Here is a 14,838-nt window from a genome sequence, read left to right as displayed (position 1 = left end):
GTTTTTCATCCATAACAATTAATTATATTTCCTAAGATGAAATGTTATGTATGATTTGATAATAGTGTAAATTAACCACTAACACTGGCTGTTAGATAAATGTGTTCCAGTAGCCTATAGTAACAGAAAAAAATAAAGTAGAAATACCAGTATTTTACTCAGTTACAGTGGGCTACTTTTGCATGCAGACTGTGGCAGAGAATCGTTGCCTGTGAGGACAAACTCGGGGATCCAATCTAAAACCCTGGCAGTATAAACTCCGGGCTGATTAACACCACGCCTGTCCTTGACAGACACCAGGAAGCTAAGATGGCGGCTGCCGCAGTGAGGAGCCTGGGCTCCAGTTTGGGTAGAAACCTCCGTGAAATCCGCGTCCACCTCTGCCAGACCTCCGCGGCCAGTAAGGGGGCCAGGTGAGCTCTGAGACGGCTTCATGCAGCAGGAACAGCTGCTTTTAATTACACCGAAATATCAATAAAAAGGATCCAAGTTCTGCTGCTTGCTAGCCTAGCATCATAGAGAATGACCTGAACAATGCTAACAGCTAACGGCTACACCTAAATGACCTGAGAGCATCAAGCTAGCAGCTAGCAGTTAGCATGAAATCGTAAACAGAGCAGATTAAATTCAATGTACCGATTGTATTCCATTAATAACAGAAAATATCTTATCGCATGCTTATATATTTATTAGCTAACGTTAGTGTAATATTGTTATTTGGTTATGATAAACGTCCTGATAGTGAGCTGAAATGAAAATGGATGACAGAAAATAATATGAGAAGTTTCATGTTTATTTTAATGTCAGATCAGTAATAACCCGTACAGTTGTGTGTTATTAAAGAAAATGTAACAAGCACTTTAACAGAAAATATATTAAGAAGGAAAAGAGACGAACGTAATATCTGTTTTCATCATCTGAACACATTGTCGTATTAAAAAACTATTGTTTTGAGGTCCTAAAAGAAAGGTTAGGATTCAATTATTACACAGAAATGTTCAAATGTGATTGTCTCAGCAATGTTTTTTGTAGTGATGTCATCACAGATATAGGACAGGTGTTGTCTGTCAGTGTAACCCTTCCTCCTCTTATTTTGTCAGTACTGACTGTGATTCTGTGTGTTGTATAGAGATTTTGTGGAGCAGCACTATGTGAGTTTGAAGAAGTCCAACCCAGACTTCCCGATCCTGATCAGAGAATGTTCTGGTGTTCAGGCACGAGTCTGGGCCAGATATGGTGAGTCTACACAATAGTGATCACCTAAATGTGTATATCACTCTCGAAGCATTATTATATCAAGTCAACAAACAAACTAACGGGCAGTGATGATGTGTAAATAGACTCTGCACTTGAAAGATGTAACTCTGTAAGTCTAAAAGTTTATTTTTTAACTTTAGATTCTTACAGTGTTCAAACTTCAAACTGAAGTTTTGCGTTTTTAATTATTACACTTCAAATAACATCTTAAAATATTACTGCCTCAGTGCTTTGATTTATTTAAACTACTACTTTCATAAGTTTCATGACAGCCATTAACATTTTAACTTGTTTACATAATTTAACATGTAGATTTATTTCAGATAGTAAACCTATTTTACCTCTCAAAATGAATTTAACCGATTCTACTTTTAATAAGATGTTTTATTAAATTGATACATGGATGATCAGACCTTATGATGTTTTGCTGAATTCCTTTTGATTTTTTAGTGAGCTGCCATTAAATCAAGTTTTTGTTTTGGGAAATGCCTGTACTAATATCCTTATTACTGGTTAATATCTATATTAATGTCCTGATAATAACATTATTGTTTGTGTTTTGTGTTAGATTTTGGTAAAGAGAGCAGTGTCATGGTGGACAACATGTCAGCTGACCAGGTGGCCACAGCTCTACAGACTCTGGCTCAGTCCAAACCCTAAACCCCTCTCTGTCTGCTTGAAGTGGTTCAGTCCAGGATCGACTCACCTGCTTCGTTTGTTCACTTTGTATGTAAATGTGTTGATATGAATAAACCTCAATATTATTAATGGCACTCTGTTTCCTGATGGTTTATCCTTTTTACTGATTCCTCTGGATCATAGAGATTTTGCTGACTTTTTAAGCAGGTGTTAAAGCTGTTTACAGAGTTGGAATGTTTTTTCAAGGCATTTTACAGAGGATTTACAAGGTGGTGCTGTTTGTTAAACATAATTTAATTGCTGGATTTTAAGCAGGTTTGACTTGGTTTTAATGAGTCATAAGCAGGCATGGCAGGATCACTGTGGATTTTAGTCTTTTTAAGGCACAAAATCATCTGGTTTTATCAGAATCAGAATTCCTTTAATAGTCCTACAAATGGGGAAATTTGTGCGTCACAGCGGCCAAAGGACAGTAGCACAATAAGCAATGATAGTAAAAAATAAACAATATAATAAAAATGTAAAATTGAATCAGACTTGTATATACATAGTACATACAAAATATAAACAGTTTAATTATAAACAGTGTGGCAGTGTATTGTTATTAATAAATAATAAATATGGGTATGGAAATTGCCCAGTTAGTGCAAACCTAAATGAGAAATTAGTATATATGTTTGTATATATGTATAGAGTTTGTAGGGAAAAGAGGTCGCATTTGAAGGGGCTGCCCAGTGCTGTGATAGTGACCTGCAGGGGGTGGGACCACTTCAGCAGCAGCGATAACAACTTATCCATCATCCTGCTCTCTCCCACCACCTGCACTGGTTTAAGAGGACATCCCAGGATGGAGCTGGCCTTCTTGATAAGTTTGTCAAGTCTCCTCCTGTCTGCTGCCAAGATGCTGCTACTCCAGCAGGCTACTCCATAGAAAATGGCTGATGCCAACCCCAGAGTCATAGAAAGTTGTCAGGAGTGCTCCCTATACCCCAAAGGACCTGAGCTTCCTCAGCAGATGCAGTCTGCTCTGACCTTTCTTATAGGTTGCTGCAGTGTAATCAGTCCAGTCCAGCTTATTGTTCCGGTGAGCTCCCAGGAACTTGTGAGATGTCACCATCTCAGTGTCTGTTCCCTTGATGTTCACCTGTGTGCAGGATTGTCTGTGCCTGTGGAAATCCACCTTTGGTCTTCCCAACGTTGAGCTGGAGGTGGTTCCACTGGCACCAGTCCACAAAGTACTGAATAAGTTCTCTGTAGGCCCTGTGGTCCCTGTTCCTAATGAGGCGGACAATCGCTGAGTCGTCAGAGAATTTTTGTAGATGGCGGTGGTGTGATTGTTGGGAGAAGTTTGCAGTGTACAGGGTGAACAGGAAAGGGGCCAGGACTGTTCCTGTGGGGCCCCCTTACTCCAGACAACTGTGTCTGACACAGTCGTGAGTCCTCACATACTGTGGCCCGATTGGTGAGGTAGTCGAGCATTTTCACTGCTGTGAGAGGGCATATACTGAGATATGAGAAGTTTTTTAAGGCGTTTCAAATGTTTCTTTGAGATTTAAGGGGAATTCCCTGAGGTTTGGAGGACTTTAACAGGACAAAAATGATTCTGAAACAGCTGCCAGTATAAACAAGATGACACATTGTTTACTGTCTTATTCAGATACCAGAATAATTAACCTTAACTGTGAGGGTTAGATCATTTTTTTTCCCGTTTTTCTTTCCTTCTCTGATTATAAGTAATTAAGAATTAATACTTTCAAAGAAGAAACAGTCAGTTCAGATGTTATTACATTGACTTTTTATGAAATATAAAATCATTCCTCTATCTAAGACTGAAGTGTTTAATTAATACCTATATCTGTTTATAAATCTGATGAATAAATCAGAAAATAAACCCCTAATGCAGCAGAATCACCAGCTGGTCCTGGAGAACCTTCAGCGTTGACTCTGCTGTCCTGAAGGGGGCAGCACTGCAATGCAAGGTAACTGACAGTATTTACATGACAGTATTTAATCTACTGATGAAAAAATAGGGGAAAATAATGAAATTGTATGAATGAAAATCACTGAAACTAATATCGAATCGCACTGCGGACCTTTTTGTTTGATTTTATTGACTTTCTAAAGAACAAAGATCTGAATAACTGAAACAAGTCATGTCGGCTCTCAGTGCGGCCTGTAGAGGGCGCTGTGAGCTGACCCTGTTTCTACAAGCGACATCTGAACAGGAAGTACCGCAACATCACAACAGAGAGTGTAGAGCCGCCGAAGAAGCAAACTGACTAGCATCGCAGATAAACAGAAATAAACATTGTGAGGTTGAGTTTTCATTTTCTCACGGGTACAAACTCGCATTCTCGGTAAGGGAGAAGACTGAAACTGCTGAGATGCCTGAAAGTAAGTTTGGAGCTCCAGAGATCTGCTAGCTTATGATTTATTAGCAGTCTAGTAACGTTAGACCGTTAGCCTGCGTTAGCCTGCGTTAGCACCAAGCTAGCCCACCTGATAGCCCAAGCGATATGGAACGTACATATGATTTTAATCATGGTAAAGCACAGACAAAACTTTAACTTAAGAGTGTCAGGAATGTCTTACCGAACAGTGTCAACGTTCAAATCATCAGGCATAATTACTCAAGTTAAGCTTTACTGTATTGGAGTCCGATAACATCAGACCAAACTTCATTCACATTCGATCGAATTTAATTGATAGTGAAAATAATTGTCCGTAAGTGGCCGATAACTGTATATCAGCTACACAACTGTCTTATATTTAGTCTTTGTGTAGAGTTTACACGCAAACAAACTTTAAACATTGTCAAGCTACGTTCAAGTTATTCCCATCATGAAAAACGTATTATAAAAAAGATATAAACAACTAGAACATAAATAATGAGATACAAATGAAGCGAGACACTAGAAGGAATACATGATGATTAGGTGGAATAAGAACCAGAACAAGAACTATTCATACATTATTTGATACTAAATTCAGTACATTGAAGGAAAACAACACTGTGTGTATTTTCTGCTGACATGAAACCAGCCTGTAGACTTACCAGGGACAGAATCAAAGCCATATTGGTGGAGCTATGAAAGTGATGTGGCTGTCCGTCTCTACTGGCTTATAGTTCAGTGGAAGTGAACGTGTGTCGAGTAGTTTTCTGGGAATTTTTACTGTATTTGCAGAATGCAAACTTGTGTTTTGAGGCTTTTCTTTGGCCTACAAAGAAGACGTTTCACTATGGTACAAAAACTTAAGTACTGGGAAGATTGCAGAAAACCTCTGTGTACTGCAGTGTCCCCTGCAGTCACTCACTAATATGTTTGTTTCTTCATGTAGCTGAGAGTTACTCCAACCCTCTGGCTCCTGATGGCCACGAGGTGGAAGACCACAGAGCTGCTGCTCAGTGAGTATCAATACACTGTGTGTGTGTGTGTGTGTGTGTGTGTGTGTGTGTGTGTGTTACTATGTATGTGTCTTTGTATGTGTGTGTTAACCATGCATGTCTTTTCAGGTCCAAACTCACCAACGATGACTTCAGGAAGCTGCTCATGACGCCTCGGGCTACGCCTTCCTCAGCCCCGCCCTCCAAGTCCAGACACCATGAGTGAGTGACGAAGGATAGAAACACACCTGCAATCAGGACAGAGTATCTCTGACCAGTAATGATGATAATGATGATGAAGAAGGAAGTAACGGATTGTTTTGTTTTCCCAGAATGCCAAGAGACTATAATGAAGATGAGGATCCTGCAGCGAGAAGGAGGAAGAAGAAGAGGTGAGAGTGTTGATTGCATAATAATTATTCTTACTGACCTCTGTGGCGTTTCTGCTGTTTGTTTACTGAATGAGAAACTACTCCTCAATCCGACCCAGACACAACTCTATGGACCGATGATTTCTCTAGCAGCTTGTGTGCTAATGTTATGCTAGTTTATATGATAATATAACTGATTATTATTATTTCTTTTATTTGCAGCTACTATGCTAAGCTACGTCAGCAAGAGATGGAACGTGAGAGAGAGTTGGCCGAGAAATACAGGGACCGAGCTCGAGAGAGAAGAGATGGAGTCAACAAAGACTATGAAGAGACTGAGCTGATTAGCACCACAGCAAACTACAGAGCTGTGGGACCCACTGCTGAGGCGTAAGTAACGTTAATGCCAACACTATTAGTTGTTATGATGTCCTGTGTTATTAGATTATGTTTGTATTTATATCTGTCGTGTATCTTTCAGAGATAAATCTGCAGCAGAGAAACGTCGTCAGTTGATCCAGGAGTCCAAGTTCTTGGGAGGTGACATGGAGCATACTCACTTGGTGAAAGGTCTGGACTTTGCGCTGTTGCAGAAGGTGAGAGACGAGGTTACATGGCGGTAAAACAGGAAGAACATTATTTTGACTCTGCAGTGATTACACATTATTGCAGGCGGCTAGCCTTAATGCCAACCTGGTAGCTGTACCAGATCAGCCTCTTAGATTAGATACTGCTGAAATGAGATAGATAGACGTAACTGACAGCAGTTTGTTGACACTTCTGTAGGATTTGATAGATATGTGATTATTCTTGGAGAATCTTTCTACCTTGCAGGCTTGTGTGACTAAAATGAAGTGTGTGTGTTACAGGTGAGAGCTGAAATCACCAGTAAAGAAAAAGAAGAAGAGGATATGATGGAGAAAGTCCAGAAAGAGGCAAAGTATGACCCTACATTTAAACCACCTGATAAAATGGTTCAGTTCTTATTTAAATCAAAGGGCTGTTGGTGTTTTCCATAATATTAAATAGGACCCTTTTTAAGCAATCACAATGTTTTATTTCTACATTAATAATCAGATAAAATGATTTTTGAAGCTTCAATGAGAAAGCCAGTGGTCAGCAGAAGAAGCTTAACTGATGAAACTGCCTCACATTTATTCAGATATTAGATGTTATAACTTATTAATATTTGATTAGAATTAGAATAAAGTTACTAGATCTGAATGAATCTCTTCCTGTTGCTTGATGTCAGTTACTATATTACTCAGCTCTTTCAAAATGTGGTTTTGCTGTCAAAGGATAAATCTTTAATCAAACAGCTCACCCTGAACCGTGGATCTTCTCAGCAACTGATTGGTTCAATCACAAGTCAACTGGACTTACTGAGAGCAACACCTTCTATCTCACCTTTGACCTGTCTGTCTGTCTGTCTGTCTGTCTGTCTGTTACAGGAAAGACATTGAGCCGGAGGAGAAGATCGAGTTTAAGACTCGTCTTGGTGAGACAGATCACTTGTTTATTTGAGTTTGAGAGTTAGGCTGTCACAACTGAAATAGTAAAAGAATATTAAACCCTCCTTCTGTCTCCCTCCTCAGGTAGGAATATCTACCGTATGGTGTTCAGGACGGGCCAGGTGGAGAGGAACGAGCTCTTCCTGCCAGGCAGGATGGCATATGTGGTCGACTTGGACGATGAGTTCACTGACACCGACATCCCGACAACTCTGATCCGCAGCAAAGCTGACTGTCCAAGCATGGAGGTACTGAAACATCTGGATCTCCATCGCAGTAAACATCTGTTTCACAGTTGAACAGTCTTGCCAGACTCAGTTTGTTAAAGTTTACAGTCCCTCCACTGATGGTACAGATGGTTAATGTTCAGGGAGCAGCCCTACTTTAGTGTCCCAGTTCTGATCCTGATTCGGGTCGTTTCTCAGGCTCCATGTTGTTAATTATAATACTATCTATGTTTCTTTCAGGCTCAAACGACTCTGACTACCAACGACATTGTGATCTCGAAGCTGACTCAGATCCTGTCTTACCTCAGACAGGGAACAAGACACAAGAAGATCAAGAAGAAGGACAAAGGTAACTTCATTTACATCTGTTAATGTTTACAGATGACTCATTGGGACCACATTTCATTTGAATAGTTGGTGAAGGCTACATGGTTGCTGACATTATTTTTAATGTGAGGCAGTGACTCTAGAGTAAGTTCAGTCTCGCATAGTTATTTGGCTGATTGCATAAAAATTTATAAGAAAAGGACTTTTTCCTCGTCTTTATGTGAAATTAAAAAAACAAACAACAAAGAAAAACTCGGGTGCGCCCTAATAGCTCAGTTGGCTGAGGCTGCGTCCTCACTGCAGTGGCTCAGGGTTTGAATCTGACATCTTGCCCTTTGCTACATGTCATCTGATTTCTTTAAACCATTCTGTCAAAGGCATTAAAAAGCCACAAAATGTAAAAAAATAAATAATAAATTTAAAGTGTGAAACTTTGCCACCTGCTGGACAAAGTAAACAAGGCAGCTGTATTACTGAGCATCATACAAAGGCTGCTCCCTGCAATCCTGGACCTCCTATATGTACAAAATAAAAGAAATCAATATCCGCATGACCCTAAAAAACGTAGTTCAATTCCCAAAATGAGTAACATCTAGTATTACTGTATTACCACTCCATCATCCATCATCAGAGCAAAGCTGGATTATGAGTAGCTCAAGAAACCCAACAGGGGCAATTTAAAACTGAAAATCAAACTACAGTAAAGATCCATTTGTTACTGTGTTGTTGGGAAGAACTGTGTGTTTGCTGTGTTTACAGAAGAGTATCATGTATCATAATAGCGGCAGCAATAGCTCAGTCCGTGGGGACTTGAAGGTCGCCCGTTCAAGTCAAAAAAGAATGAAGTGGACTGGCAGTTGGAGAGTGCTGGTTCACATCCTGGGCATTGCCAAGGTGCCCTTGAGCAAGGCACCAACCCCTAACACTGCTCATTGGGAGCCGTAGCATGTGTGGCTGCCACTTCGCTCATCTCCTCTACACTGCATGTGTGTGTTTGTGTGTGCGCACCTGTGTGTTATTTGTTCTAATAATAGATTTTTTATTATAACATTTATCATTTCTTTCAATATTAAATTTCAAAACATGATTCAACACTGACAGCTATGCTATTTGCCATGTTCAGGTTATATCCACCAAAAATAAAGATTCCAGAGTTCAACAAAAAAACACCAGCCTTCGGTGATTCACAATAAACAACAAAAGATAGAAATTAAGTTTGTCACAAAGTTTGGTGTCTCAAATCTCTCCGGAGTAAACCATCTTCTCGAAAAAATTAATCAAGGATCTCTGGTTGTTATCCGTTCAGGTGAGTTCAGAGTTTCCTCTATGAACCATCGGTTTTTAACCAGTTATTATCTATAAAAATGTCTGAGGGCTAAAAAGTGAAGACCTGCTTCAGCTTATCTCAAAATGAGGATTCATGTTTGATCATCGATAAAGAAACAAAGGGTAATTTGATGCTAATAACTCAACTGTGTTTCAGGTAAACTGGATGAGAAGAGGGCTCCTGAGGCTGATCTGAGGTCAGTTCACAACAACACAACATGAAGCTGCAACTCGTTTTTTTTAAGTTAACAGTCAGAAAGAGTGTTTCCAACTGCGTCTCTGCTTGTTTCAGTATCTTTGACGATGTAGGGGACTACATCCTGTCCACCACCTCCTCCTCAAAACCTCCCAAAGAGAAAGAGAGACACCGAGACAGAGAGCGTGAGAGAGAAAGAGAGCGAGAGGACGACAGCAAGAGCAGGAGACACAGCTACTTTGAGAAACCACGAGGAGACGATCACCAGGTGATAAGACCAACACAGACACACTGGTGTTTATTTATTTATTTATTATTATTATTAATGGCTGAATCTTACCGTCTGTCTGTCTGTCGGTCTCTTTATGTGCCTGTCTGCAGGTGATGGAGGTGGATACAGGTAAATCATTTAATTTATTTTTTGAAGTTGTGATCAGAATAAAGATGTCGTCACAGTAGACACGACAACTGCCTCATTAAGTGCCTGTGTTTCTGTCCTCCAGGTCCTGGATCAGTCAGAGAGCAGATCAAGATGATCAACGAGAAGTTTGCAGGAGCGGCAGGCAGCCAATGGCCGGGCCAGGAACCATATCCTTCTGTAACATAAAGGTGTAGCTTGAGTGTTGTACGTGTACAAAGGGGAGCAGTACTGTGTGTAGTATTACTGTGCAGTTCTGTTCCTTAACCCAGGCTGAACGGGTTCTCAGAGGGGCAGCAAAGAACAGCTGGGAGATTTCTTCGGAGGATCAAACTCTTACGCAGAGTGTTACCCTGCTACGTAAGAAACACACACACACACACACACACTCAGATGTGTCTTCAGTATGTTTATTTCATAGAAATTATTTCAAAGCTAGCTACATGTGTAGTGTTTCTTTTTTGGTGTTGTAAAAATTACTCACAGTCTTACTTGTGTAAATGTAAAGATATCATGTTAGAATATTACTTTGGTAAAAGTGAAAGTCTCCCAGACAAATAGTATTTGAGTAAAAGTCTTGTAGTATTTGATATTAAATGTGCTTGAGTATCAAAAGTAATTTTCTGTACTGTAACTGTATAATATGATATACATAATGGTAAATATTATAACCTCAAAATTACTCAAGTCCAATTGAGTAGATGTGCTTCATTACATTCCATTACTGCTGTTCTGCTACAATGCAGGCTAATTGTACTAACTAGCTAAAATATTGCTACTGCTCAGTCTTGACAAAGATCTGTGTTGATCTACCGTTAAGAACAAAACATGATATAATAATGGAATTAAAGGTGCACTATGTAGTTTTTATGCTTAAACAAACTTAATAAAGAAACTTATTTTCAGGACTGAATAAATAAATTGATCTTAAAGGACAACACAATGTCACAGTGTTTAACTTTGTTTATATTTGTCAGTCTCTGCCACCTCTCTAGCTTTAAACAGCGTTCTGGGGATCTTATTTTCCTCTGAGAACAGCTTGTTTATTCACTGTCTGCAGTCTACATTTCTGAGTTTGTAGTATTACCTCATTAATGTCATAAAGAAAATGTACCGTTTGAATTTGTTCGCCGAACCAGTTAACTAATACATTTCACTGACGTGGTAAGATCTGCAGTAAATCATTTAGCATCTCCTACCTCTCCACATTCAAGGCTCCAATGTGTTTGCAAAAGAAGTCAAAACGAACACACAAAACACACACACAGATAAACATATAGTTAATCGTGTGTTACTATCTTTCCTCTGTGTGTGAGCAGGATGGATGACCTGGCTGTTGACAGTGATGAGGAGGTGGACTACAGTAAGATGGACCAGGTAACTACAACTCCATGCATGCATTACTGCTTTGTTCAGTTTCTCATTAGGACTAATTTATTGTTAACAGCTAGTCTTAGCTTCAGTGCTTCAGATGCCAAACTTGCATTCAAAAACACTCCTAAACAATGAACGACAAATCTGTCAATAATAATAAGTGTGTCAGATGTGACCACACAGACATGAAACAAGTCGATATCGTTCTATTCATTCATCATTTACACTTCCTGGGGATATCTTTATCTCTGATATCCAACCAGAATAACCATCCATAAATTAACTTGGATACTAAGAAGAAGAAGAAGAAGAGGAACAAATTTTTTCTGCCTGATAAAATGCCTTGTATTTTATAATGATATTGATAATACTTCTCCTGCTTTATGAACAAGTTTTAATGTGTTTGAGTGATGCTGCAGTAGGGGGCACTGCTGCATTGCCGCTCACTCTGTTACAGCAGATTGTACCTTTTGATAATCCCAAAGCCTTTATATTGTTTTATTTTTGATGAGTGTTGTGTGATTGAACCTGAGCTTTAATATGAAGGAGATCAGTCAGTTCAGAGAGAACAGGAAGATAATGTTGTTTTTCCGTTTCAGGGTAATAAAAAGGGCCCATTGGGTCGGTGGGACTTCGACACTCAGGAGGAATATTCAGACTACATGAACAACAAGGAGGCGCTGCCAAAGTATGTGATTTTTCCCTCAGCTCTGGCTGACAGGCTCTGTCATTCTACTTTTTCCTCTTTTATCTCTTAACTCCCTGGGCAGGCAGAAAGTTCAAAAACAAAATGGTTGTTGATCTGTGCATACCATAGTGTACTGTACAGTGGGTTGATGATGAAGTTTGTCCCTGCAGGGCTGCCTTCCAGTACGGCATCAAGATGTCTGAAGGCAGAAAGACTAGGCGCTTCAAAGAGACCAATGAGAAGGCAGAACTGGACCGACAGTGGAAGAAGATCAGCGCGGTGAGACGAACATGTTGAAAGCTCCTTGTGTTGAAACAGCCTGTAAACAGGCATTAAACCATGAACAGACAGTCAACAGCTGGTAAACTCGGTTTTCATGTTTAAACGTCTGTCAGTCCAAACAGTCTGTGAACCAAAATTAATTAGACAGTAAACTAAATGGACACAAAACAGCATTAAACAGTCAGCAAACTGTTTACAGACCATTTTCTATTTACTGCTGACTGATAAACATTAGACAGTCAGTAAATGGTCTGTAAATAAATGGTGAACTGTCAGGAAGTGGACGGTAAACAGGCAGGAGACAGTAGATAGTAAACCGACTGTAAACTGTCTGTAAACAGTCAGTAAACTTTACACAGTCAGTAAAGTGTTGAGGTCTAACTGTCTTTTTGTTTCAGATTATTGAGAAGAGGAAGAAGATGGAGGCTGACGGGTGAGTGGTTCCTGTTTTCTGTAGCTCATCATCATCTGCGCAGCCAATCAGAAGAGAGCAGGCAGTCCTTTACTCTTGTGTATTTGTTACATTTGTAAACATGACGATGAGATCAGCCAAGCAGTTCTGTGGATGTACAGGAAACAGTGTGTAAACGTGTGTTTGTGTTACAGGGTGGACGTGAAGAGGCCCAAATACTGAAGAATGCTACTCTCCATCAGGATGAATATTTATATCTATTATTGACACAAACACACAATTGTCATGTATTGATCTGTGATGTGATCATCAGTTTTTATTGAAAACAAAGTGTAAAGAAACTGGAATCAACAATCAGTGATGATCAGCATCAGACTTTAACCCCTTTTACACAAAGCTACAATAATGAAGATACTATGTCATGTTGTCCTGCCTGGTCACTTTATACATGGACATTGCTTTGGCTGGTTTTATTGGTTGATTTCACTTCCTACGTTGCTGTCTCAGAGTGGGAACAACAATGTTTTCTATTCTGAGTCCATATGTTTTACACAGAACAGTTAGGCAGAAGAACACAGCAACATTCCTGCTTTGAACATGTTAAAATTCCAAATAATTTAAAGTTCAGTATCTTGATAAGTCTGTTAGTAACCTGATATGTGATGTTATTGATTAATTAGTGTTGTGTTAATTGATTAGTTAGTGATTTTGTTTCCTGAGAGTTTTGAAACTTTAATAAACATCAAAACAAGTCAATAAATGGAAGTTTGACTAGTTTCTGGACTCGAACTGGGGCCTTTCATATTTTAACATGACCATAATGAGAAGAGTTGCTGTGTAAGTAATTTAAGAAACATCAGATTCAGACTTACAGTTTTTCTTCATTCAGACTTTGTTTACTTTGCTTATCGTCAGATCAACTCGTTAATTAAAAGGCGTGTTCCGTCTAATTAAACTGCAAATAATCAGTGCAGTAAGATTGTGAGGTGAATGTGTGTTTGTGTGTGTCCTAACACTGTTTGTACTAATTAGTGTTTGTTGATCTCGTTAAGGGGCTGCTGTTGTTACAGGAGTCTTTGAGCTCGTTAAGACGCAGCAGCTCATTAAGAGATCAAACTGTCTATGTTTGTTGTTGTTGATGATAGAAACATGTTCAACACTTTGACGGACAACTGGACTTATTAGCCCTCTAAATTAGCATCAACAACGCTAACGAGTGTTTGGTAATTAGCCCAAGCGACTCTGTGTGTGTGTGTGTGTGTGTGTGTGTTGACGGACAGCTGGACTGATGAATATGTATCTGGATGTTTCTGAAGATGTTAACGAGCGGCTAACGAGGCCTCAGAGCTCCGCCCACCAGCAGCTCCAACAGGAAGTGGATTTATCAGCCGGACGAACATCAAAGACAAAGTTTGTTTTGTTTTTCGTCTTTAATGTGATGATGTTTTTATTTACAACCTGATTTATTCCATTATTTATTTTGTACTGAATATTTAACATTCAGCAAACTCAAGACTTTTAGTTTGAACTCGAAAGTTTATTAAGAATATAAAACAAGTCTTGAGAGTAGAATTATCCTCTAAAGATCAGACAAGCTCCTACTTAACCCTGTAAATGCAGCACAGAGTTTGATAAACCAGGGAGGTAAATACACACAGTAGCTGGCATAGAATTAATTCATAAAACACTATACTTATAGTATATATCTATCACATACATAAGTGTGTCTATAAATGTCTTTGTATATATTGACATATACATATAAATATAGTGTGTATCAAAATATGTATATATTTATATGTATTTAAATATATTTATATGTATTTAAATATTTTGGAGATATATTATATATGATTTATATATCTATATCTAGATATAGATATAGATAGATATAGATATAGATATAGAGATATCTCTATATCTATATATCTATATATATATATCTATATCTATAAATATCTATATATATCTATATCTATATATATCTATATCTATATATCTATATATCTATATATAGATAGATAGATAGATAGATAGATAGATAGATAGATAGATATATATATTGTGTACCCAACTGAATTTTTCTTTTGTTCTCTGAAGAACTGAACTCTCTCTCTGATTGGTCGACTTTACTGCCGTCCTGCTCCGTTGGTCTCATTCATCACAGTGACAGACTGAGCTGACCAATCAGATTGAACCGCACACACACACACACACACACAAAACTGCCTTGTGTGTGTGTGTGTGTGTGTGTGTGTATGTTTCAAAGAGGCGATGAAGCCAAAAGGTGACCCAATGTTCTCATTTACTTAACTGGGTCGCCGTGGGAACAAGGTGTCTGTGTGTTTGATAGAGTGAAAACTGGGCTAAAACGCAGCGGGTTAATGTCATGACACAATTCACACCCCCATCCATCACACACACT

General features: G+C 38.9%; 2 protein-coding genes across 2 annotated transcripts; both read left to right on the top strand.

Annotated features, from left to right (window-relative positions):
- Positions 1-251: 251 nt before the first annotated feature.
- Positions 252-2,030, top strand: ndufa2 (NADH:ubiquinone oxidoreductase subunit A2). Its single transcript, XM_030437217.1, has 3 exons — positions 252-413; positions 1,130-1,236; positions 1,826-2,030. The coding sequence occupies exons 1-3, from the start codon at positions 310-312 to the stop codon at positions 1,915-1,917; spliced, it is 303 nt and encodes a 100-aa protein (XP_030293077.1). The 5' UTR covers positions 252-309; the 3' UTR covers positions 1,918-2,030.
- A 2,088-nt stretch (positions 2,031-4,118) lies between these two features.
- Positions 4,119-13,173, top strand: ik (IK cytokine). Its single transcript, XM_030438884.1, has 20 exons — positions 4,119-4,290; positions 5,236-5,302; positions 5,411-5,503; positions 5,614-5,673; positions 5,875-6,042; positions 6,134-6,248; positions 6,522-6,592; positions 7,104-7,150; positions 7,248-7,411; positions 7,631-7,739; positions 9,201-9,240; positions 9,336-9,507; positions 9,621-9,639; positions 9,743-9,827; positions 9,937-10,017; positions 10,977-11,034; positions 11,631-11,719; positions 11,890-11,998; positions 12,400-12,434; positions 12,608-13,173. The coding sequence occupies exons 1-20, from the start codon at positions 4,281-4,283 to the stop codon at positions 12,633-12,635; spliced, it is 1,620 nt and encodes a 539-aa protein (XP_030294744.1). The 5' UTR covers positions 4,119-4,280; the 3' UTR covers positions 12,636-13,173.
- The last annotated feature ends 1,665 nt before the right edge of the window (positions 13,174-14,838 follow it).

The sequence above is a fragment of the Sparus aurata genome, chromosome 13 (assembly GCF_900880675.1).
Source record: "Sparus aurata chromosome 13, fSpaAur1.1, whole genome shotgun sequence".
NCBI classification, from domain to species: Eukaryota; Metazoa; Chordata; class Actinopteri; order Spariformes; family Sparidae; genus Sparus; species Sparus aurata.
This window is presented reverse-complemented; position numbering and strand designations above follow the sequence as displayed.